This window comes from Homalodisca vitripennis, chromosome 8 (genome assembly GCF_021130785.1).
Source record: "Homalodisca vitripennis isolate AUS2020 chromosome 8, UT_GWSS_2.1, whole genome shotgun sequence".
Classification (NCBI taxonomy): Eukaryota; Metazoa; Arthropoda; class Insecta; order Hemiptera; family Cicadellidae; genus Homalodisca; species Homalodisca vitripennis.
This window is the reverse complement of record NC_060214.1, coordinates 115,684,684-115,712,068: the sequence shown is the minus strand read 5'-3', so window position 1 is coordinate 115,712,068 and position 27,385 is coordinate 115,684,684. Positions and strand designations below refer to the sequence as shown.

The 27,385-nt window shown below is 35.7% G+C and overlaps 2 protein-coding genes across 2 annotated transcripts in view; one reads left to right on the top strand and one right to left on the bottom strand.

The window, feature by feature from the left end:
• LOC124367963 overlaps positions 1–27,385 on the top strand; it is a 443,446-nt gene that overhangs the window by 368,655 nt on the left and 47,406 nt on the right. The window lies entirely within an intron of this gene.
• LOC124367961 (AH receptor-interacting protein) lies at positions 710–25,814 on the bottom strand. The gene is made up of 6 exons (XM_046825195.1): positions 25,504–25,814; positions 18,232–18,411; positions 15,726–15,888; positions 13,808–13,994; positions 11,654–11,796; positions 710–3,977 (listed from the first exon to the last, which is right to left on the bottom strand). Exons 1-6 carry the CDS (start codon positions 25,573–25,575, stop codon positions 3,775–3,777), a joined length of 948 nt encoding a protein of 315 aa, XP_046681151.1. The 5' UTR covers positions 25,576–25,814; the 3' UTR covers positions 710–3,774.

Here is a 27,385-nt window from a genome sequence, read left to right as displayed (position 1 = left end):
AGGCAAACTCTACATCGGTGTTAGAAATATAATGCACTTGAACCAGAAGTGCAAATACATGGCCAAGGCTTACGTAAAGCGTGTGAAGCCGCGGGAAACAGCTAGTTCAAAATAAAACAGTTTCATGTTCATAGCTCAATTCATTCTCAGCTGATTTGTCAACAGTCAAATCCTATGGAGGAACATGCACAATCAACAAACTCTATCTTGTCTGTATACAAATAACCCCATATAAGGACCTGATAGAATGTAATGACAGTATTACCAACCAATCCACCAAATATATCACATGTTAAAATGTCATAGGACTGATCTTAAGTCTGTTAACAAATTTTTTATTCTATGAATTTCTCGTTGCCATTGTGTTACCCATAAGAACGTTTGCTAATGCTCAGCCAAATCCCATGGATTAACATGTACAATCATCAAACTCAGTGTTCCTCATATATAAATGAGCACTCATGTATAATTTCAAGTCTATGGGCCAGTTTGTCTTCGAGATATTGTGCGGACAGGCAAACAGACATTACATTTTTTCCAGCCTCACGAGTGATAGGCTTTGCTAAAACTCAGCCAAATATGTTACATTTGTACAAATTCTAAAAGGGATTTATTAATTTTCAATAATTAGTTTTCTCATTTCTTGTTTAAATTTTACAATGCTAATAATTCTTCATCGTTGTGACAGGATGAATAAACAAGTCATAAGTGCAACAACACAATTTAATTACGTTTTAAATTAGATAACAAAAAAGTCATACCAAACTTTTTATATGAGAATTAAATTCTGTTCTATATAATTTCAACTTGAATTAATGGCATTTTACGACTAAAAGTACAAAATCACACCCAACTAATAACAAAGCTTACTATAACAATTAATAAACATTAAAAAAACACAACAATGTTACAACAAACAGAGATCTCACTTACTACTTGCTTACATTAACCAATAAAAACACATTAAAAAAACAGTTAATGTGTAAAGGTTATTCAATACACAACTTATCATTTTCTAGTATTAAATAAACATGAGAGAGTTCTGCCATTTTTATACCAACACACTAAACTACTAGCTTTATCTCTATCACTACTAAACCGTTTCCAACCGTCAACTGGAAAAATCATGATGTCACTAGTCCATCTGTGATAATTGATAATGATGGTAATGGAAGATAAGGCCAGATTATTCCGTTAGTAATGACACTTTTCACAAATTAACCCCTTAACTGCCAAGCCCGTGTTAACACTTTTCAAACAGCTACTTCACTACATGACACCTGGCAGCTGTAAGATGATACACATTGCCCTCTAGTAGTGTTTATTTGAACTAATACAAATCCAGATTAATGCTGTTTAATTGCTGCTACACTCTGATGGTCAAATAATGAACTATTACGAGAGCACATGGTCAAGTTTAATCTGAACGTTAGAAACAGAATGTTGTTGTTTTCTAGTTTTATTTTAATTGCATTTTTAAAGTTGCCTCTGTAGTTTATTTTATTTTATATTTTGATTGGTCAATCGGTATAGCAGGAATTGTTTGTAATAATGATAAGGACGTTTTATCAATTTTATAATTATTTGTCCAGATGCATTGTTGTAAGTAGGCCATTTAGCAGTGTAACTTTTCCGAGAATAATGGCTATTGGGATGTGGACTCAATTTATTAACCACGATCTGACGTGATGAATCAGGAGGTTCTGACGGCAGTTTGGTAAATAAAAGAGGACGAGAGATGAGCTACATAAATGCTGACTGTGGAGCAGCTCTGTGCGCATCAAACAAACTCGCAATATCGGGTGACAGCACTGTTAAAAACTCAGCACTTAAAGGGTTAATATGGACAAGAATTTTTGTGCGTAAGTGTTGCAAAACAACTGATCCTTTACTGATTACAATTCTTATAATAAAGAGATTATAGGCACTGTGAGATTTTTGCCAACATAATGTTGATTATCAAACATCAAAATTAATTCATGGCTTTTTGGTAGCAACGCAATTTGGTCCCTAAAGGCTAAATATTAAAAAGAGTGTGTTAGATTAGGGCTCCAATCACAGTATGCCAGTACAAAATGGTGAACTCCCTTATTACTTAACCATTAATGAAATTAGATCACTAAAACAGTCACTTTCTTTCTTCTAAGAATAATATACATCAACAGTATTGCAATAATAAATGTAAAAATTGGTCCTTCATTATGATTGATTCGTACATTGGATTATTTCATAAAGCTAGGATATACTAAACATTTACATGAATTTAAACCTTGACTAAATTTAAAACATAAATTATTTTTTTATAATTTTCTGTACTTATAATATAGGCTTGTTTGAAAATTAATACCATTTGGTTCTGTTGCTGCAGTAGTATAACAATCCTCACAATCCATAGATTCTATGTCTTTGTGTAGTCATCATTCTACCTTCAACGGATTTATATAGTTTGTTTCACAACTCAAATGTTTACACCCGTTGACTCTCCTGCTGATTATGAAGTGTCATCTTTAGATTTATGAACGTTACAGACTAAACATCAATCTTTGTTGAAGATGATAACCTGACAAGTTTTAAATCATGAAAATGTCAAAAACCTTGAATGATTATGATTTGTTGCCATGGAATTATCTTCCTTCCTTACAATATGTCACAAAAGCCATCCAAGTTCAAGATCAGGCTGTGAACTTTTGAACCATAAACTTTGGTCATAAACTGGACTTTTCAGACAACTACCTGTTCCCCATGAGAAGAGATCCTTTGACAGCCGAAATTATAAGAATGACGATGTCACATATACAATTATTCATAGAATTATCTTGACTGATTGCATATTATTAGAAAGAGAGTTTTCAAAAGATTGTTGTTTAATATGATAATTCCACAACAATGGTGACCATATACAGAATGTACTCTCTGATGACAATAATTTTTCTTTAAAATCTTATTTCACGGTATTTACTTTTCAAACATGACTCGTACATAGATTCACCATTAGTTTAACCCTATAACTGCTAATGTTACTGTAATCATTTCCAAAGGCTCTATTTCTTTCACTTTTAATCATAACGTTAAAAAATATCTAAGATTTAAAAATTGAATAAAAATATAACTGGTCTCAAAATTAAACTAATTACATAAGGTCTAGATTAAGGTCCTGGTTTAAACAGGTCCAGGTAAGTGTTAGAGAGGGTTTTTACCGCTAACTTCGCCTGGTAAAATAAAACATTCATTCACTTTATAATTTTATTTTATTTAGCATAACCGATGTGCAGTATAAAGAAAATTTTTTAAATGTTAATAATTATCTCTCTTATAAAACCTAAATAAGAACTCAACTGGTACACTGTAACAAATTTTTCCAAAATTTTCTTCAGTAAGTAATTAAGGTAAGTTGTTGAATAAAAAAAAAAATAAAATTACTTATTTGATTAGTTTATTTATAAGGTAGTAAATTGTTCAATAGTAACCCTTAATTTATAACAACTTTTTTTATTGAAACATGGTTGTGTTGGAATTCATTAAAATTGGCTGCAATTCTCAGACTACTGAAGAGTTTTCTAGCCAATAAAAACGTTGGTTTTAGAAACAAGCTTTTTGGTAAATCACCGTAACTAATAAACTTTAAATCTTTAACACTCACACACATGTACAGAACATTAGATGGCAACTTCGATGATAGCCGTATGGTAGCAGCTTAAAAGTTAAAATAATGCTTTCAAAATGGTTCTTTATTAATAGCAAAAATTTACTGTTTTTGAAAATATGACTTCTAGGCTAAAAGATTTTGCCCTGCAGTCGTTCCCTGTCCTGGGCATCTCGTTCCTTAACCGCAGTGTCCAGGCCGGACAGCTGACTGCGAACTGCTGTGGCCACAGAGGGGTCTAGTTGTGCAGCGCGCTCCAGATCCTCCCTCGCTTCCTTCACGTTCCAAACAGCCGCGTGCGCACGTCCCCGCCGGAATAGCGCCTTCACGTTTTCTGCCGACAGAACACGCTTTTTGTTTTCCCACTGGTCCAATTCCTTGTCTCTAATTAAAACTAAGTGATCTACAATACTAGAGCCCTGTGTATAGAGCTACATCAGAATATGTTTTGAATTTTGAAAAACAAAAAAATACATGGTAAGTTCTACAAACAAGATACTCAGTTTACAAGATACAGTGCCAGAGTATAGTACAAGCTTCCTTCCTTTACTCACTAGACAATGTATTTTGCCAATCACACACATGCAAGGGAGGGGGGAGATGAGGGAAATAATAGAATCCCCTCAAAAGTCCTAAACAATTTCTAAAATACACATAAGAGAGATACAACGTGTTTTAAATACGCCACTAAAATGTTTTACTTACAATTATGCCATCTAATCGGTTAAATTTGGATTTTTGCACCATACCGCCTAGCATGGTATGCTCTTCAACTTTATTCATCCTCCCCCCACAAAAAAAGGCAAGCCCTAATTATGCAAATGACAAACTACTGTCCGGTAGTTCTGGTTGAACATCTATGATATGGATAAGACACTACCTCTTTGTTTAAGAAATTAACTTTTGGTTCATATCAGCTGTTTAAACTTTCAGTGAAAGAAAGAATATGATTATAAATCTGTCAAAAATTCAATTTAAATTCTAAAATATTTATTCATCACAATTTCCATGTTTTTTGCGTCTAAACTTGCCAACAAGAGTGATTTTATTTTTCATCGACACAAGGTGATCACTAACATCGATGCTCCTGTCTTTCTACTGGATGAAGCCACTGCCAATCACTATGCTCAGGAGATTATTGTCAGTCGATGTGGATGTGTCTTATTTAAACTTCTTGAACGCATTTTCAATGGCTTAGAAAGTCTAACTAGCTTTTTTTACTATACTAATGTCTTTAACGGTGTGCACCGTGTAAAAACTGTTGTAGAAGTTGACAGCATCAAAACTATTATCATATCTGAGCAATAAACACCAATTTGTGCAAGTGGGTAATACTCTACACACAAAAGAAAAATAGGTGTCTACAGGGATCAATTCTTAGGCCATCATTATTTCTGCTATATGCAATGTGATATTGTGATATCGAGAAGAACAGAGAGATATTATGCAGGTGATAGGACTGTTTTAAAGAACACACAAAACAAATGTTATAAATAATTTTTTTATCCAACAGCATTCAACATATGTATTATGTTTTTCAAATCCTCAAAATCGAATCTTATAAACTTCTACCTTTGTCAGGGCAGTAACAAAATCAGACTTATTATTTTAAAGGATGATAGAATTTCAGAGGAAGCTGATTCTGAAAAGTTCTTAGGAATATACCTTGATTGAAGTCTGACCTGAGAAACTTACTACAACAATGTCTGATTTAAGGTTACTCTAGGGGTATTTATGTGTTATGTAATTAAACATATTAAGATTAAATTATGATTGAGCGAGAAAGACCTTCCATTTATTACACAACATCTCTCAATTTACTATTCTAAATCTATCACACCCAAACTACCCATGTGAAATAACCCCTCGGCTCATTGTCATTGGGACTGGGTCTCTCATAACGGTATGGTCATTGTCACTCTTAAACAAACCTTTTCTCAATTCTTTAACTATGTCTTTGTGCCTTCTGCACAGATTCACTTCTCTGTAAACCATTCTACCTCATGCTCTCTATCTCCAGGGGCCAGCTACGGAAACAAATAGTTACCGACCTATTTCTTTTATACCTACTTTCTCAAAAGTTATTGAAAAGATCGTCTATGAACAGCTTCTACACTACCTTGAACAATATAACCTGCTTACTCATCAACAGCATGGATTCTTAAAAGGCAAGGCAGATCAACTGCAACTGCTCTAGTACAACTTGTAGAGCACATCATAGGCAAACTAGAAGATGGCTGTGTTGTTACCAGTCTGTTTTGGACTTCAGTAAAGCATCTGACTGCTTCAATCACAGCTGTTTAATAGAAGAACTGAAAGCACTAGGTATAGTAGGAGAGTCAGCAAAGTAGTGCCATAGCTATCTGAGTGATAGAGAACAGCTCGTAGAGCTGCAACACACAACCAATAACATAACACAAAAAGTACAATCAAAGCCACTCCATGTAAAATGAGGAGTACCACAAGGATCAGTGCTAGGACCAGTATACAAGGAATCTGTCAAACAATAATGTATGCAGATGACACTGTCATTACAACCACAGGAAAAAATAAAGAGCAAACATTAATTAACACAGACAGAGCCTTTACTGCTACTAAAGAATACTGTGCTCCTAATCACTTGGTACTTAACAAAAAAAAGCTGTCCAAGTAGTCTTACAAAACCAAAGGCAAGGATGTAGATATAGGAATAACTGGTATTGACCTTAAAACTAATAAAAAGTACCTTGGCATTGTAATTGACTCCAATCTAACTTGGAAGCCACATGTAGACCAGCTGTGCAGGAAACTCTGTTTGGGAACCTATCTTCTGCGTAGACTCAATCAAGTATGTACTCCAGAAGTAACAAGAACTGCCTACTTCGCCTTTTTTGAGCCTCACATAGGATATGGCATAGCATCATGGGGTGGAACAACTTCTGCCAATTTAGAAAGAGTCCTCATACAACAAAAATGTGCTGTTAGATGTCTTGCAAGTCTTGGATGAAGAGAAAGCTGCTGAATAGCATTTACTGAACTTAAAATTCTAACGGTGGTGGCACTGTATATGCAAGAAGTTATCCTGCACACAGTCTTTACTTGTCCACAATCAAGACATCAACATATGCAGCACCATAACACGAGACATGCCTCCAACTTTGTCCTACAACCTCATCACTTAAGTCTGTTCAGCAAAAAACCAACATATGCTGGAGTGAAGTTGTTCAACCTGCTGTCAGAAGAACGGAAGAACACACCTGCACAACAACTAAAGAAGCGACTGACTGACTGGCTGATAAAGAGACCCTTTTACTCAATGAATGAGTACACGAAAAAAGGCATTATTTTTTATAATGAACCATTATTGTAACCACATGACGCATTACTAATCTCAAAGATTATGTAAATAAAGAACCTGTCTATTGTCTATTTGTTAAAGAAAATACCTTTTGGTTTGTATCAGCTGTTTACAATTTCAGTGAAGAAAAAAAAGAAGCTGACATGAACTTTAACATACATTCGAAAATGAACTTGATGATAGAATAAGGAAAAGAGTATAAACACTTGAGAAGAAAGCAGATAATGCAGGTTTTGAAAGCGAGGGAGTCGTGGCAAGATGTTTTCTTGGACCAAGGATTACTGACAATCAATCTCTACATACTTGAGGCAGTACTGTACTGGAGATTCATGTGCCAGTTCTGGATAGATCAATTATCAAGTGTACTGACACCAAACTGAGACATTTGGTACAATGCTCTACTCACCAAGCTCAGACTCAAGCACTGTGATACAATGTTCTACTTGCCAAGCCCAAACTCTAGCACTATGATCAAATGCACTACTCTCCAGGCTCAAACTGAAGCACTGTGGTACAATGCTCTACTCACCTGACTCAAACTCCAGCACTGTAATACAATGCTCTACTCACCTGGCTCAAACTCCAGCACTGTAATACAATGATCTACTCACCTGGCTCAAACTCTAGTACTGCAGTACAATGCTCTACTCGCCATGCTCAAACTGTAGCACTGTGGTGCAATATTCTACTCGCCAGACTTAAACTTTTTACACTGTGGTCTAACACTCTATTCATCACGCCCAAACTCTAGTACTGCAGTACAATGCTCTACTCACCATGCTCAAACTGTAGCACTGTGGTGCAATATTCTACTCGCCAGACTTAAACTTTTTACACTGTGGTCTAACACTCTATTCATCACGCCTAAACTCTAGTACTGCAGTACAATGCTCTACTTGCCATGCTCAAACTGTAGCACTGTGGTGCAATGTTCTACTCGCCAGACTTAAACTTTTTACACTGTGGTCTAACGCTCTATTCATCATGCCTAAACTCTAGTACTGCAGTACAATGCTCTACTCACCATGCTCAAACTGTAGCACTGTGGTGCAATGTTCTACTCGCCAGACTTAAACTTTTTACACTGTGGTCTAACGCTCTATTCATCACGCCTAAACTCTAGTACTGCAGTACAATGCTCTACTCACCATGCTCAAACTGTAGCACTGTGGTGCAATGTTCTACCCACCAGACTTAAACTTTTTACACTGTGGTCTAACGCTCTATTCATCATGCCTAAACTCTAGTACTGCAGTACAATGCTCTACTCACCATGCTCAAACTGTAGCACTGTGGTGCAATGTTCTACCCACCAGACTTAAACTTTTTACACTGTGGTCTAACGCTCTATTCATCATGCCTAAACTCTAGTACTGCAGTACAATGCTCTACTCACCATGCTCAAACTGTAGCACTGTGGTGCAATGTTCTACCCACCAGACTTAAACTTTTTACACTGTGGTCTAACGCTCTATTCATCATGCCTAAACTCTAGTACTGCAGTACAATGCTCTACTCACCATGCTCAAACTGTAGCACTGTGGTGCAATGTTCTACCCACCAGACTTAAACTTTTTACACTGTGGTCTAACGCTCTATTCATCATGCCTAAACTCTAGTACTGCAGTACAATGCTCTACTCACCATGCTCAAACTGTAGCACTGTGGTGCAATGTTCTACTCGCCATACTTAAACTTTTTACACTGTGGTCTAACGCTCTATTCATCATGCCTAAACTCTAGTACTGCAGTACAATGCTCTACTCACCATGCTCAAACTGTAGCACTGTGGTGCAATGTTCTACTCGCCATACTTAAACTTTTTACACTGTGGTCTAACGCTCTATTCATCATACCTAAACTCTAGTACTGCAGTACAATGCTCTACTCGCCATGCTCAAACTGTAGCACTGTGGTGCAATGTTCTACCCACCAGACTTAAACATTTTACACTGTGGTCTAACGCTCTATTCATCATGCCTAAACCAACGAACTATAACAATGGAACGCGCTCTGGGGCGGAGAAACCGAGCCGAAATCCTGGGCTGCGTTCCGAAACTGCAGGCGCTGGAAATGGGCAAGAACTCACTCCGCCCATATGGCAGGCATTATAGTAATGATCTAACATCACTTCTAGACTTAATAATATTGTTAGATACCACCATTTATTTATTATTACAAATGTTGATAACTGCTTTTTACCGTGAATTTTTATTTTTAGTTTAAAGGACAGATTTTTGTACAATATCAAAATAACTGAGATTTTGACTTGGTATTTTACTTATAAAGTTGGAAACGAAGATGTCTGTAAAAGATGTAAAACGAAGATTAAAATATTTCCCAAGTGAAAAAACAACATTTTTATTGATAGTATTTTATTTCAAAGTAAACTACATAAAATTTACAAACATGACATACTTAATCTACGAGTTAGAAAATAAAATTATTTTTACAACTTTTGCCTTATTCCTAAGTTGGGTGATTTTGTAATGTCAAAAGTTTTTTGTTTTGCGATGTGATGAGATATTATTAAAAAAATAGCTTAATTACAGTTTTAATTAAAAATAACCCGTGGCTTCCAGTGAATTCGTCATAGGTTAAATGCCCCTTGAAAACGCCCTTGAAAACACCTTCTTTCTGACAAAATCCTCCTTCGTTTCTCCAGTGGCTGTTGTATATGAGATGGAAAATAAAAAAACTGTTGGAACTGCTTCATTTTTGAGAAATTTTCGTAGTGTGTTGGGCAAAATTAAGTGGTAATCATGTTCTGTAAAATGTTTACTGCATAAAACAGTATGTTTTGTTGGCTTAAAAATTCTTTCTCTTTGTCGCAGTAATCCACTTTTTTAGTAAATTGTCATCATTCAATGGAAAGCCAAAACAAATAATAAAATACAGGTAGCTGAAAATCACAAATTTCCCATAATTATAAAGTAGAGTAGGTCAGTATATACTGTTTTAGCAATGACATAAGTTTATGCATTCATAAGTGATATAACGACCAACATTGATATCTTGGATCAATGCGGATAAAATAATTGAGTGATAAGCATGTTTTATTCAACTATATAATTATTGGTAATGAATAAAAACGATAGCTTATTAATGTACTCATTAACAGTCCTTTTTAACTTATAATTATTTGGATAACCCAGTTAATAATTTGGCATTACAGAACATAATATTGGTGAAAATTACTATTTTGGAAGTTAAAGGTAAATAATGACATGGTTGATATAGTAAGAACTTATTCGTGACAAGAAATGTGGCTGCCTTTAGTCCATCTGGACGTGAAGTTGTACGCAGAGCAACTCTTCACCATGTCACGAAATAACAAACATTACTAACATTGACAAATAAAAGGAAAAAAAAACTAGTTGAGTTGCTCAGATCAGACGTCTTGAAGGAATAAACAGGAAGAGTTGCCAACAATACAAATAAAAAACAATGATTTGTGTTTCGGCATGAAAAGGCGTGATGCCGTATCGTCCCGTCGATCGCCGCTCAACTCGGTGAGTTCTTGCCCACTTTCAGCGCCTGCAAGTCCATGGATACACCAGTAACGCACAGCTGTGTGCGACCGGAAAACACAACATGTGGCTTATGGGCAGTGCGCGTTCCAGTAGTATAGTTCGTTGGCCTAAACTCTAGTACTGCAGTACAATGCTCTACTCACCATGCTCAAACTGTAGCACTGTGGTGCAATGTTCTACTCGCCATACTTAAACATTTTACACTGTGGTCTAACGCTCTATTCATCATGCCTAAACTCTAGTACTGCAGTACAACGCTCTACTCGCCATGCTCAAACTGTAGCACTGTGGTACAATGTTCTACTCGCCAGACTTAAACATTTTACACTGTGGTCTAACGCTCTATTCATCATGCCTAAACTCTAGTACTGCAGTACAATGCTCTACTCGCCATGCTCAAACTGTAGCACTGTGGTGCAATGTTCTACCCACCAGACTTAAACTTTTTACACTGTGGTCTAACGCTCTATTCAACACGCCTAAACTCTAGTACTGCAGTACAATGCTCTACTCTCCATGCTCAAACTGTAGCACTGTGGTGCAATGTTCTACCCACCAGACTTAAACTTTTTACACTGTGGTCTAACGCTCTATTCATCATGCCTAAACTCTGGTACTGCAGTACAATGCTCTACTCACCATGCTCAAACTGTAGCACTGTGGTGCAATGTTCTACTTGCCATACTTAAACATTTTACACTGTGGTCTAACGCTCTATTCATCACGTCTAAACTCTAGTACTGCAGTACAATGCTCTACTCACCAAGCTCAAACTGTAGCACTGTGGTGCAATGTTCTACCCACCAGACTTAAACTTTTTACACTGTGGTCTAACGCTCTATTCATCATGCCTAAACTTTAGTACTGCAGTATAATGCTCTACTCACCATGCTCAAACTGTAGCACTGTGGTGCAATGTTCTACTCGCCATACTTAAACTTTTTACACTGTGGTCTAACGCTCTATTCATCACGCCTAAACTCTAGTACTGCAGTACAATGCTCTACTCACCATGCTCAAACTGTAGCACTGTGGTGCAATGTTCTACTCGCCAGACTTAAACTCTTCACACTATGGTCCAAAGCTGTATTCACCAAGCCCAAAATCTAGTACAGTAATTTGATACAATGCTCTACTCACCAGGCTCAAACTCTAGCACTGTAGTACAATGCTCTATCACAGGGTAGAAATCCTCCAGCAACAGTTTACACTGAGCATAGTTGAGGAGTAGTGGCAGTTTCTTGGCATTCAACTCGTTCCATTCAACGTCTCTCGGTTTTTCCCTGCACAGAAAAACTTATAAGTTTACATTTTAATAAAAATTGAAATATTATTAACCTGTTGATTAGTGAGTTTTTTTTTAGTGCGCATGGCTCAAAAAGTGAGTTTTTTTAACTTTTTTAATTTTTGGGATTTTTGATTATTTTAATTTGTAGGTAGGCCTACATCTGCGTCTAGGCTAACACTTGACGTGTTCACACTGTTAGGAAATAAATCACTATCCAATTCTTCGTCTTCACTACCCGAATCCAAAAAAGAACTCGCATATTTCATCATCATTTAGATTGCTACCGCCGCCACCCATTGGCAACAAAACTAATTAGGTTTGTAATAAATCAGACTAATCACATGAGAAAAACAAAAACATAACCTCTAACACGGGTTTCAATGTCACGGCAAGAGGTAAACTACTGGTTCCCGCGAAGCCACTTGTAGGGCTTTGTTACAGAACGAAACAAAACTGAACGCTCCTACGATCTAGCGGATATTCTGAGAACTACTTGGGCCAGTGATGTTCCGTAGTACTTACCACAGCTGCTAGATGTCTAGAAAACAATATCCTTACGAGTCGCAAGTACTGCGGTGAAACTAACCAGTAAAACTGTTCAAACTGCAACAGTTGCGTCGTTACTAACCTATACCTTGGCGCACTGCACACCGCAGATGCTGCGGCGCTACTAATCAACAGGTTAAATACATTATTTGTGAGTCAATCTAACTGAAGAAGGTGTGAGTGAATAGAAAGATTTATAAAGCGAGCAATTTTTGCAGATAAATAGTGCTCTACAGAGTTGGTGTTTCACTTCTCAGAGAGCTGCAATACTCTACTGCATCTCACTACATATGTGTTAGCTAACATCATATCATATAACAAAATATGTTGTAATGTTTAGCAAATACCTAACCATACAGCATCTGTGAGTGACTAATTGTATGATATAAAGATCCTTGGGTGGTTAGCTTCCGATGCAATTATTACTAGTAATGATTCAAGGAGTTTGGCTGTAATTGTAAAAGAATTATCTTCATAACTTCCCAGCTAATTATTGTGACCGACCTTCTCCAATCTTCTCAAACATTACTTATTGAACATGACAGAATGGGTCCATGTCCTTGAGAGTGTACCAAAACATTTTCTAATCTTATCAAACATATTGTATTGAATACGACAGAATAGGTCTATGACCATACGAATGTACTAGCACATTCTCCGATCTTCTCAAACATTTCTTATTGAACATAACAGAATAGGTGTACGACTATGAGATTGGACTACATCATTCTCAGCTCAAATGAAACATATATTATTGAACATGACAGAAAACAACTTTGTCACTAAAGTTCTAATACAGCTTCCTGTGATTTTGCCCCTTCCCAATGAAAATGGATAATTCCTCTTTAAGAAATAGATTTTCAGGATATAAACTTATCTACACTAATCTCCCTACCCTTCCAACTTGCCCAGTAAAAAAAACTCCATACATTATTTTACATCGATTGATTAAATTTCTTAGTTGGAAGGTGGCCAAAATGCTACATTACATTTTTATTACTGAATAATTTAGGAGCGGTAAAATAACTTGCTGTGCAGAAACAGTAACATTTTATACCCCATGTTTATCAAATAACAAATTACAAAATATTAAAATTTGAAAAAATTAGAAATGTTACTTGACAATATTATTGGGAAGAACTTATTATCAGTTTGCTACCTGGTATAATCAATTAACTAAAGTCTATACTTCCTTCCTCTCCACCTTCTGCTTTTATATTTATAGTTTCTTGGTTAAAACAATCCAGAATACTTTTTTTACACCTTTATCTACTAAAATGTTGTACAACAAATTGAAATGTAGTTTCAAAATGTACATGTCTGAGTTGAATGAAGTAAAGTTTATTCAAATTTACGTATTTTGTTATCTTTGGCTCTCATAATTTTTAAAAGATATTTTGAACTGTATGACATATTTCAATTGCATATGTTGTATTTTGGATTAATGAAGGACAGCTGACCTGAGAATCAGCTGTTCCAGGTATCCAATGGCCTGTGCGTACTTGTCAGCTGCGGCCTGGTATTGTCGCTGGCTGTAGAGATGGTTGCCTTCCTCCTTCAGTCGAGGCACCGCAGCCAGCTTCTCATCTTCCGTCAATTGCCAACTTTCTTGCGTGTACTCTCCCGGCCGCTCCACCTTCAACAGTTCTGGTCATCCGACCAGGAACGTCTTTTATAATCATTGTATCAGATATATTTTGGGAGGCCAATTTTACCTTTCAAAGAATGCAATCTAGTTTTTCATGAAATCGATAGAGAATTGATGTCAGCTGAGCTAATTTTGGTGGAGGCCAAAATAGGAGAGTGGCAAAGAAGTAAAATTATTAAATGATAAATTTGTTTACAAGTTTTTTTTTTGCTAGTAGTACTTAAAACCAAGGAAACCAACCATCAGATACATTAATTAATTGTAATACAAGTGTGATCAAAGAGATAAAGAGACTCAATAGTGAGTCTTCCAGTATCTTTATGTCAGTGCCTGAAGCTGACAGGAGGAATTCCTTTCCTTTCCTATAAAAATTACTCAAGCAGTTTTATGAAAAACAAGGTTGTGTTTTTATAAAGGGCACATTAGCTCCAGCCCCCAGGACTAATAGTTTATATATATTTTACAGAAATACAATCTCAGTCTTACCAACTGTCTAATTCACATAAAGCAGCTATGGTGGGAAGGGCTGATATGATGGGAATGTTGAGTTTAGCTCCAGTTCACCTTCCTCTTACTTACAGCATCTGGAATCTGATGCTGTTTTCGTGCTTTGGGATCGTGTCAGCAACATCGTAGTGCGCTCAATTGTGCACCTGATGAGATAATGAGAATATCTCTTCACCTAGGTTGCACTTTTATTTTTGTAGTCTAGTTGTCTCAGATGTCAAAACGATGCGGGGGGACTCCAGATTTAACGAGTCAAGTCTGAATCAGCATCAGATTCCAGAATGCTGCACGTAAGAGGAAGGTGAACTGGAGCTAAACTCAACATTCGCATGTCTATTTGATTCCCAATGCCCAAATCTGTGCCTTTAGACTCCACAACAAAATAATAATAAAGGATTCAATAATCCTGGTTATTTTTTAAAAGTACATAGTAAGAATTCTGTTATACCTCTTTAATAGTTGCTGTAACATATAAATAATTTAGATATTGCAGACACCCAACTTTTTATGATCAAATATATGTACATTTTCAAATGAATCATTGGTTCCCTGAAAAGTCAACTATAAAACTCGTACTACACTATTATCCTAATTCTCTTTGTTTAACTCTTCACACAGATAATTGAGGAATAGGTAGAACAAGAGTAAATGATTGGAACAGACTCTTCTTTATGGGGAAATACACAAATCTACTCTAGGCATCAGCTTGCAGAGTTTCCTAGAAGTAATTTCAAAACCAACATCAAGGAAGATAGATATAACAAAGTTTGAGAAAAAGCCGTTGCTGTTTAAAAAAAACAGGCCAACTATTTTGTCTGCAACCATATTTAATTTTGAAACCAGTAAGAAAAATTACCGTTTTTTAGTAATAGGTATAATATAAGTATGTGCATGTGTGTCAATCATCCAAAGAGGCCATTTGAGCTTCAAATAGGATAATACACAAATATAACAGAGTGGGTGAATAACTAGAGAATTATTGGGGCTGGAGAAAAGATTAAAATTCGTTTACATTGGTTCATTCACACATGGTTTAATTCACAACCATCACTTAAAGGTCATGAAATAACTTAATATCAATTATTTGCAGTAAACTGCATATACAGCTGGAGGATAACCATACAATAGCAGATAGCATAGCTTCCAAGTTGATTTTTTGCCAAAAAATGTGTTAAAAATATGTAGTACAAATTACTGCTTTCAACACTACGTGATGTACAAACCAATAGTAAACTGAAGATCCTGTGGTTCCTTGATCATCTGGTTCAGATCTTCATGTCCGATCCCTTGGTTCTGGAGAGTGGTGCCGCAACAGTGACTTCGTTGTGCATTTGGTTTACCCGCATCCCTAAGGGTCTTGGAAACAAACGGATACGCCGAAACTAACTGGAAACAAGTAAAGCTTAATATAGTATTTACTTCAATTCTTTGATCTTTAAAACATTGTAAACAAATTAATGTGTTTATTTCTAACAAGGAGGTTAAGTCCAGATCCAAAAACCTAAACCAATATCCAAGTATTTTATTTTAAATTTTAAACAAAAAGTAAGAATGCACAAATAAGCAATGAAAAAAGTATGAAACTAAAATATCTAATCAAGTTGATCATAAACCATGTTTTAGCTCATGAGGGTAAATTAATTACAATGGAGTTTAATGTGTAAATGTTTTGTTACAAGATAAAAAATGGAAATTTTCTGATGTTTTTATTCAATCAATAATAATATTTGTTTAAAGATATAAGAGTGTTTGTGTTTTATTTTATCGTACAATTACCACACTGACATATTAATTTGAGCGATTTTGCTTTTAAAATAATAAATTCCCAGAAATTTGGTTCAATTTTGAATTTTGAGAATATTTTTATATTTTAGGCCAGTAATAATCCCTGGGGATATTTCCTCGATTTTAAATTCATGGGAATTTCACATCACTAGTCAGGGATCAACTTCCTCTCGAGTGGGGCCTAGTACACCAGCCAAATTTTTCTCAGCTGACTACATCGACTCCGTAGAGGTGAGGAAGGACATCACTCCCGGGACCACCTCTGCTGAGGAACTCCTCGTCAGGGTTCCTAGAACTTCTGCCAAATTTAGCTGGTGTCCTGTGTCTTGTGAGGAGGTGCTTTGTGTGGTTAAAAAAATGAAAGTGTCTCATAGCAGGATTTGTACAGTGTCTCCAATGTTCCTTTGAAGAAAATTATATTTTCAATTTTATTAACAATTATGTGCTGTGTAAATAATTGCCTCTTTTCTAGTGTTTTCCCAAAGTGTTTAAAGACAGCTAAAGTTGTTCCTATCTACAAGAAGGGGCCTAGAGACCGACCTGGTTCATATAGGCCTATCTTTGTGCTACTCATTTTTTTCAAAAATGTAGGAAACTGTGATGAATATCCTAGGTTAGATTCTTTTTTGGAATCTTGCAATCTCTTTTTAAATTCTCAGTTTGGGTTTTGAACAAGTAGAATCACAGTAGATAAGGGGAGGTCTTGGTGAACTCAATAGTGGGTAGTTTTAAATCCAAGGCCACCCATCTTGACTACTCTATTCGATCTCATCAAGGCTTTTGACTGTTAAATTAATTCACCATGGTATAATTGGCACTGAATTGGCTCTCTATATATCATACCTGATGGAATGTGAGCTAAGAGTTTGTGCTGGTGGTTGTCTTTCTGAATCGTTGGGTTAGATCCTCAGGGACCAATGTGATCCCTAGGACCTATGTGATCCTAGATCCATGTGATCCCAAATAGATAGGTCCTGAGCCCTTTGCTATTTATAGTTGTTACAAATTACCTTTCACACAATGGCCATGCCAATCTAATAATATTTGAGGATGATACTACATTTTTTTAGTTCTGGCTCTGATATAGATAGATTAACCAACCACATGAATTGGGTATAATTTCATATATAATTGGTACTTAATATAAAAGTACAACCACAAAATTATATTAAACTCTGAAGGACGGTTTTAACTGTAATCAACTAGTGATAAATGAGAATACAGCTCCAAAATATTATTTTATTTTAAAAATAAAATGTATACCACTTCCACTTGTAATGCTGATTTTGGTCAAAGTATAAATCTATCATATATTTGGATTATAAGCTGTATTGGGCTGATAATATTAATTATATGTCTGGAAGGCTAAGTAGAGTAGTATTTTTGTTGAGGTAGCTTAAGAAAAATGTTCCCAAACCCTATCTGAGACATTCCTATTTTGTTTTTTCAATAGTATTTTACTCTATCCCTTACAGCTTTGGTGAAATAGTTCAGAGATAAACAGAGTAGCCTATTAATCATTCAAAAGAAGGCTGTTATAGGATTTCAACTGGACTTTTTGCCTTGAAAAGACTATACACCATTGTTGACAACACTACAGCAATGGTGTTATGGTGTTATGCCTGGCTTATGGACCCACCAGTATACTACAATTTAGTTGAGTTCTAACGTTTAGGAGATAAACATTTTTTGTAAACTGTATGAGTATACTAAGATGCCACTGTTTTTCTCAGAAGAACAAACAAATGAAGAGGTTATTCTATTCTATCACTGTCATTTTTGAACAAATTTTACATCGACTCATGCAACAACCAACGGTGCAGCTGTCCCAATTACTTGTAATTAAAATAGCTTATTCTCATTAACATTACGCGACAGAACTTCTTTCAGAACTTTACCCACCAATGTAAATGTAGTTTGGTTTTAAGCAATTTTCATACTTACACTCTTGTCCACGGTGAACTTGGCCACCTCCCCTACGGCCATTGCCTGTACTATTGTCTCCCACACTTCCAGTTTAAACTTTTTGCCCAGCACGAGCTCCATTGGTTTGCCCATTTTGCGACTGTCGTCAACCAGTGTCTGGTTCTCATCACAGCGTCTGGTCTCAAAATGGAAAATGACCTGCAAAACACAATCTGAAATTATATTTATATTTTTTATTTAAATCTATCGTAAATATTACAATTACTTCCTTTGTACTGACAGTGAGTGGAACACACCATGAGGGACTGGCTGGAACAATGGGTGCTAGAGATCAGAGGATGTTGGACAGCCAAGCTAACTAGAGACCTGAGAGAATGAGTGGAGCGACAACACAGGAGATGCATGGGTGCATGGCCTGATCCATTTCCTCACCATCCATGGTACCTTTTGAGCATACCCAAGCCAGATCTCAGACTGCTTTTGTTGGACACTTTTACTGGGGCCCGCAGTCTATTTAAAGGGACTATATCAAGGGACTATATCAACGGATGACACGGTGACAGGACATGATGTAACATTTTTTTTGTGAACCTTAAATTTTGTAACAAAGAGTAAGAGTTAGATTTTATTAACTTTGGCAGACAGGCCTGATCAACCTGGAAACTCCTTATCTGCTGGCTATTAAACAAGCTGCAGCTCCAGCTGGCCAAACAACAATTGACTCCTACTTTCCTGTTGGACTTTGTTGCTTAATGACAGGCTTCACCAGGCTCAACCCCTCTCTCTCCTCGCGATAGTTTGAAGATTGTTCAGTTGGAAAGTGAGTCTTCACGAGGTTATCTATAGTGTCTTTACCTACATTGCTCCCTTCCTGGCCCATTACTGGATTGTTGCCAAGGTGAGGTATTTTAATATTCTTTTAAGTCAAATAATGTGTGCTACCAAGAAATTATAAATACTTTTGAATCCAGATACTTGGAATTAATTTTTCTTTTCTCAACCAACCAGAGTAAATATATTAGTGAAATTAAGAAGCAGAAATTATTTGAGCCTTTATTAATTTGTAAGTTGTATTCATAGCTATAAATCCTTTCAGATTGTAAATATTAACATAGTGTTTTAATGGTTCATATTTTCTTAGATCCAAACATATGTTGTTACATTAGTAAGAAAATATTATTTAATATAATTAATCTGCCCTTATTTCATGTCCTAGCCAAGTTAAACTGCTTATGTTATAATATTGTTCTATCTTGCTGAAAAGGGTAAACTGTTTTCCATAAAGGTAATAAATAGTGTTGTGTGGCCTATAAGTTAAAAATTATCCGTTAGTCTGTTTTATTTTTGTTGTTGTTTGTAAATTTAGGATAATAAATTTTGGTAATTTATGCTACGTGCTTTGTCAAAATGTAAGTAAGAAAAGGCATTTGTAGAATAGGAAAAAAATATGAAAAGATGTATTTCAAGTGAATTTTTTTTAAGCTTATTTTAGTTAATAATTTATTGTTGGAATTTAATTAACTATATCTCATTCTATTGACTACTTGTAGATTGAGTAATTGATTAATAGTTAATTGTTGGTTAAATTTACATTACAAACCGATTATATATCTCTCAAAATACTTCATGATAAGATTATTTCACGGAATATTTAGGTTTCATTGTTATTATTGTTAACATAAAATTTTACATGCTATTCTGAAGCAACTATTATACATCTTTTAGTGTCAAATATTTTTGTAGTTTCTATTGTCTGAATTGTGCTCAGGGATTTGTTCGGGAGCGGTTAGTGTGCCTCCACATAGGTCTGCGTACCACTACCCACCCAGTGCCCGTGCCGTACCTGCTACTGTGCCTTCCTCCCTGACCGTGAGCCCTTACGGAGGCGTATGGTTGTGATCTACGTACTGATAAGTAGAACTTTTATTGTTAAACAGACCAATTGATGGATTACCTCAAAATAATAAGGATTAAACTGGTACCAGTAATTTATAGGCCTAGGCTAACTAACTTGCCTCCAGTGAAATTGACTTTACCTCGGACTTGGTGAAATTTATGAAATATTTTCACTATTCAAAGGACACTGCCTGTGCTCTACATCACTGCGGTTACCTCCAAGAACTTTAGCGCATCGCGTAGTTGAATAATTACTTATAAATATATTTTTTTATTGGATAAATACTGATGTTTAATGTGCTTTGTGTAAATATATGTCTAGTTTATGTAAGTATTGTTTGATTGATATCTATGGGTAAAATACCAGAAGTACTAGTGGCCGGCCAAGGTAATATTGTTTAGTGTATATTTACTGGTGTTTAGGGTATATTGTGTTGTTAAATCTAAGTGTTACCTGTACCCTCAGACTGTTGAGATCCAAATACAGAAATGGTAATCAAACCTTTTTCCATTATATTAAATGTAAAATTACATAATTTTAATAAATATTTCATTTAATAAATATTCCATTTGATAAATGTTTCTTGTGCAATAAAAAAGGCTCTTTTCAACTCGTTTGGGTTTTCATTATCAGCCTGTGTAACTTGTCATATCTGGCAGAATGAGTATTAAGTGATTAGATTTAAGCCAAACAAAAGGCTCTTAGAATTTTTCTAAACTTAATGATTACATCGAATGAGTTTAGCTTTCTTACATGCATTTACTTTTCTTAGATTTACCTTGTATTTAACCCACTCTTACTTTGGTTGGTTACAAGGTCATTAATTTTACATCATTCAGTAACGGGTCTTTTCCTTGTTCTGACTCCGTCCTCCTAACAAACTACTACTGGAAACAAGGTGGCGCCCTCGGATAATACCGTTAACAGTTAACTCTACTACGCTGTTAACTTGTGAAAACCACGGGGACAGTCGAATATCTTTTCCAGGGCCCGCCAAAGCTAAGTTACAGTCCTGAGCAATCCTGTTTAAGATGGGTAAGTTTGAAAGCTCGGATTGTACCTATGGGGATCGGGAGCACGACATCGCAACCACACTTTCTTCTTCTGCAGACGGTGGGAAAATGAAAGAAGGGGACTCGAGATTGCCATAGGTCAACTCTCACCGGACACCATTGTTTGGAAAATGGTCTCCGACAAACAGATTGGAATACCTCAAATAGTAGTAGTTATGTCGACAGGCTCTAAACTTAGTGAAACCAGCCAGTTACTTGACACATGATATGACTTACTTGTAACATGCTTAAATTTAATAATCTATAAAATCTATAAAAATAATCTATAAATAATCTCCCTAAAAAAATTATAGAGTAATAGATCAAAATTTAACTTGAATGAAACTAAATCAAAATGTGTATAAGAGACGAAGGCATTTGAAGAGTTGAATACAAAGAAGAGCTTACTATAATAATGTAATAGAAACTGTGTTGGAAATAACTGATACAAAACAGTGCGGAAGTGAGTTTGAAGATTGTGCCAGAGGGATTCTTCCTCATGAAAGAATCGGCTTACTACCTAAACAGCATGAATGACTCCACTAAAAAGATTATAAGTGCTTGAAGATACAAAACAAAGACCTAATGGTTGGAGAGTAGAACGTCTTGCAAAGGAGTGATTAAGTGTAAGTCTGTACTGCTTACCCTGGCTATCGACCGAGCTACAGCTAACAAGCTTGATAAAGAGGGTCCTTAGATCAGCTATAAGTATGGGAAAATTCTGCTAGGCTGAAGATAACTCACGGAAACACTGAAGACCCCAAAAAGGAGAGTGAGAACTCAGGAAAGTCTGGGACCTCCAACAAAGAAAATACAACTACAGAAGGAACGAAAGTGCAAGAGACCCTAAAAATATCAAAAGACCCGATTTACCGGGGTGTTACCAAGGTATTTATACCTTGCCCGAGAGATCTACTTGAAAAGAAAGAGTGATGGACAAGGCAACACCGACATGTTCCCTTTTCTTGAAGAAGGCTCGTCGGTTTCAGTCCGGAGAAGGAAAGGACTGCAACAGTCTCCAAGCACTCCAAAAAAAGGACAGGAGTGAACCACCTTGAGGGATGGTAAAAAGGCGTAATAAAATGCCTCATTAAGATTAACCCCCACCATGCTAACAGTGCAACCAACATCTTGCGAAGGAGGTTTACCTCAACAGGCCTGGATATCGCCCTTTACTCAGAATCCTTGGGTCAACAAAGAAAAGGCCTCAGGTTGGTAATCTAATATATGACCCAACTATTGAAACCCCAAGCTTGTGTTTTACTCTCTAAACAAATTAATGGTTTTGCCGTAACTAATAACTAGGGATCTGGTGGCAGTAGAAAAGTTGCCATACAACAAGGGAAAAGAGAGGTAATTGTTGCCTCAGTATATTTCCCTAAACAGACTGTCCACCAATTGAAATAGAAAGGCTGCTGCAGTACTGCGGAGAAAGAGGTGTAGCTCTCATCCTCGGCTGTGACTGCATTTGGGCAGCACCAACATTAACTCCAGAGGTGAAGATATACTCCAGTTTATCTTTTCTCATGATTTAGAATTGGCAAATAAGATGTCAGAACCCATGTCTATTACAAAAGTAAGGCAAGAGGGTGTTGGCACCTTATCTCACCTTATCTAAAGGCCTAAACTGTGTCAACTTTTATGCCATGTTAGATGACATGTTTCTCAGGAAGCCTCACTTTAAGACCATTGTTTCATTAGGTTTGACCTAAAGGCAGGAGTAAAAACAAACATAACATATAAAGTTTCTAAATTTACTAACTGGAAGGATATAGATGGACCCTATCAGAAAAACGAGTTTGAACTGAAAAGGTCAATCCAATTGGTAGAAAAATCCATTATAAAGGCCTACGAAAAAATCTGCTCCCTCAGAAGCAATAGGCTAAAGAAAGATGTGCCTTGGTGTCCACCAAGCTTTTGTAAGGAGGCTAGAAACACTTTAAAACAAAACTAGAAAACTCCTCAAATGGGCAAGAAGAAAAGATGAATGGTTCCTATATCATAATGCCCTATATGAATATAAGAAAGATATCAGAAAAAAATAAAAGAAGAACCTGAAGAAACTTCAGTAGAAAAATTAACTGTCTACCAGAGACTGCCAGGTTAAAAAAAACTCTCCAAACTGCCACTCAAACCGTCTGGGCTAATGTCAGACTAATGGTGAATAAGAAGGAGACATTGGAATTGTTACTGGAAACGCACTTTCAGATGGACTCCTTGATACATAATGAAAATTTCTATTCTCTGGAGGAGGAGAGGTCCGGTCGAGAGGTTGCAATCCCAGACAAAAATCAAAAAGAATCTTTACAGCAGAAACGATTAAATGGGTAATAACATCCTTCAAGCACTACAAATTACCAGGAGTAGATGGAATGTTACTGGCCCTTCTACAAGAGAAGCTGGATATTCTCTTAAACACATAAATACGAATTTAATTACTGAGGTGGATAAAAAAAAATTGAGAATGCAAACAAATTAAACCAAACTTTCTTAGAAACAAATATATAGAGTAAAAAAAAAAAGTTTAATAAATAAGTGAAACTAACTAACCATAACTCTGTAAGTAGTTACACCCATGATGTTCCAATAACATAAAAATAACTTTTCTTGATTTAAAAATTACACACAATTACACAACCAACTTATACTTTCATTCTGAAAAACACGATGACCAACAAAAAAGGAATAACACTTTCCTAAGATTTAAATGCTCATGTAATTTGCAATCAAACACATAAAAAACATTCAAAACTAATTAACTGTATTAGAATTAACACAACCTGAATTAGTAATAAGACGCCATTGTTGAAGGGACTGCACGGGAAGGTGGATGATGCATAATTAAACTGTTCTAACCACATAACACTGATAAGCTATTGGGAGCATGTAAGGGGAGACTTTAATAAGCGGCCTACACTTCAATGTTATTATAGAACTATTCAATATATTATCCAAGTTCAATATTATATAATAACTGTACGAAACAAGAATTATACAGTAATGCATTAACAACAAGAATAATGCATTACAATTTTTAATAACATAGCAACCGCTTTTGTGAAAGCAGTAGCCATACCCACATGTATATCTAGAAATTTATCACAAAATTTCCTCATATTCATCATCATTTTCATATTCTTAACAAATTAGTTACTTCTCCCTGTTTATTCTTTATGTGACAAATGACTAACTAATAAGTAGGAATCATATTCACTTTGTTAAATAAGGTGTAGGCTAGTATTGAATTATTCATTCGGATAAAAAAAATCAAACCATTGAATAAAAACAATTTAATAAAGAGTGTAGGCCGCTCATTAAAGTCTACCCGCATATGCTGAATATCATAGATAACAAGAAGCGCAGTACACAAATATAATCACAATTTACATTTAAATGATTAAAAACAGTTGTGTGATTTCCACCCCTTAAAACCATGTATATTTTAGTTCAGGAGGATGAGCAGAATATGTTAATAATATGTTGAAATTGTTATTGGCTATTCCAGCCATTAACTCCACTGATACAAAGCATTTTCCCCAGTTCCATTTGTAGAACCCGACAATAATTATAATCATTTCTTAAATCTAAGATCCAAATGTAGGCACACAAAAAAAAATAGCTTACTCCAGCAACTCTTTCTAATTGTAATGTTAAGTAGCCTAGGGTAGGGTACGACAAGCGGACCCGGTTTTTTATATCGAAAAATGTAATCATCGATACCTAATATTCGCATCTCAAATCCTAGACTAATCAATCGATATAAAAGTATCTATAGTCCTCAATAAAAATCATATGTTTTTAATTAAAATATGGATTTAATATTTACAGTGATGAAACAAATTATTATAAGCAAAATTAGGAAAACTGAAGACGACCATATTTGCTCCTCTCACAGTTACAGTTGTTTCTTTCCCACAAATTTCACATAATGGAGTTTTCCGCACGAGTCCAACATGTTGAAGTCATGAAAAACATGTCTTATAATCTTCCAAAGCAATGTCATGTAGTTTTCTAAAATTGACTGCCATTTTTAATAATAAAATGTTACTTAGCCTAAATGTAAATTTGAAATATTACCTTATGTATATTATTTGAAAGTGTTTACAGCTGTTGATATAGATTATTTATTTGTTCAAAATAATTAATCATTATCGATTGATTATATCGGTGGTTATGATTAAGTAATATTGTTTGCCAATTTCGATATAAAAAACCGGGTCCGCGTATCGTACCCTACCCATAGCCTATTAATCAAAATAATGGTAGCCTATTAACATACACTTCAGCCACTTGTGATATTTAAATAGGTACCTACATATCTAATATAAAAATGATATCTACCTTTGCACCTGATGAAATAGGTGTATATTCAGACCCAACGTGTATAACTTCTTTTTTAATTTTATAATCCATTGTTAACAGGCTATTCAAAATATAACCTAAACACCATTATCATAAAGATGAATTAACAACTAATGTATGCCGATTTAAAGTAATGTAAATACAGATTTATGACATATCGTGTTTATTTGTTTGATAAAACAAAGAGTATTTTCATACCACAGAATTACTTAATTAAAATAAACAAAAATTAACATAAACAACATAGCAGCCCAACATTTACAAACAAAAAATATGTCACAATTAAAGACAGAACCGGTAGATTTTTTTCTTATCATCATTTATGACAGAGCTTTACAGTATTCCATGCTGCTTCAGAGTACTATATTGTTTTTTTTTAGTCTGATATTAAACAGATCCTGAATTCAAATGTATACGTGACCATAAAACCAATCAATTTTATTCATATCACCTTTTATTATGTATCAGTCATAGAGAAGAAATTTTATTCAATACCAAACTCTTTAACCGCTCCAAACATTGGGATCGTGTGATATCTAGAGTCAAACAAAAATACAGCGATTATTTTATTTCATTTAAACGACAAAGACACTTTTTACTGAGTTTAACAAATTTATAATAAATACATATATTACCAATAACAATATCAAGATATACGAGGGGGTACCCAAAAAAAAACCGGAATTGTATTGCTGGCAGCCGGCAGCGTGTACTACAACATTCCTGCCGCTAGGCGTGTGTCGCGCAACCCATTGCGAGCTCAGTGACCCCAGTTCCGTTGTCCTAGTGCATTCTGTTCGTTCGTAGTGACTGTTTTCGCTAACCCTGTTTTGTTCTTGTTTCGTTTTTTGTCATGGCAAGTTTAAGTGAACAACGTGCAGCTGTGAAATTTTGTTTTTTACTTGGTAAAAATGCTGCAGAAACTATTTTAATGTTGAATACAGCTTACAAAGATGATGCTATGGGGAAAACTCAGGTCTACGAGTGGTTCGCTCGATTTAAAAATGGCGACATGTCGATTGAAGACAAACCTCGTTCTGGACGTCCATCAACCTCTCGAACGGACGAAAATGTTGAGAAAATTCGTGAACTTGTGCTCACCGACCGTCGACAGACAATTGAGGAACTATCAGAGAGTAGTGGGTTAACTTGGAGCTCGGTTCAGCGAATTTTAACAGGAGATTTAGGACTGAAAAGGATTGCTGCCAAATTTGTTCCTCGACTTCCTCGATTTGTGGCAGACTGGAGACTGGTTCTTCCACCACGACAACGCACCGGCACACACAGCCATCTCAGTTAGGCAGTTTATAGCCAAAAACGGCATGGTTCCGCTGCCCCCACGCACCTTACTCGCCTGACCTCGCTCCATGCGACTTTTTTTTATTTTCCACACATGAAAAGAGGCCTGAAAGGTCAACGATTTGACAGCGTTGAAGAGGTTAAGAAAAAAAACGAAGCTCGAGCTTGCAGCCATTTCTAAAGATGACTACAAAAATTTTTGATCAATGGAAATACCGTTGGGACAAGTGTATTAGTTGTAATGGAGATTATTTTGAAGGAGATAAGGTCGTATTGTAAAAAATTTGATAATATATAATGTTTATAAAAAAAATTCCTGTTTTTTTGGGTACCCCCTCGTATAACAATAAATATAACCAAATAAAACAGATGTAACGATAACGATAACTATAAATAACAAAGCATTAACTATGAAGAACTATAAAGACAATAACAATAATTACAAAATAACAAATGCATTGTAACAGATATGAGAACAGTGTGATCGTTTCCTGTGTGTGTGTGTGTGTGTGTGTGTGTGTGTTTTACACTACACGTGGCTCTTTGAAAGCACCACCCAAAG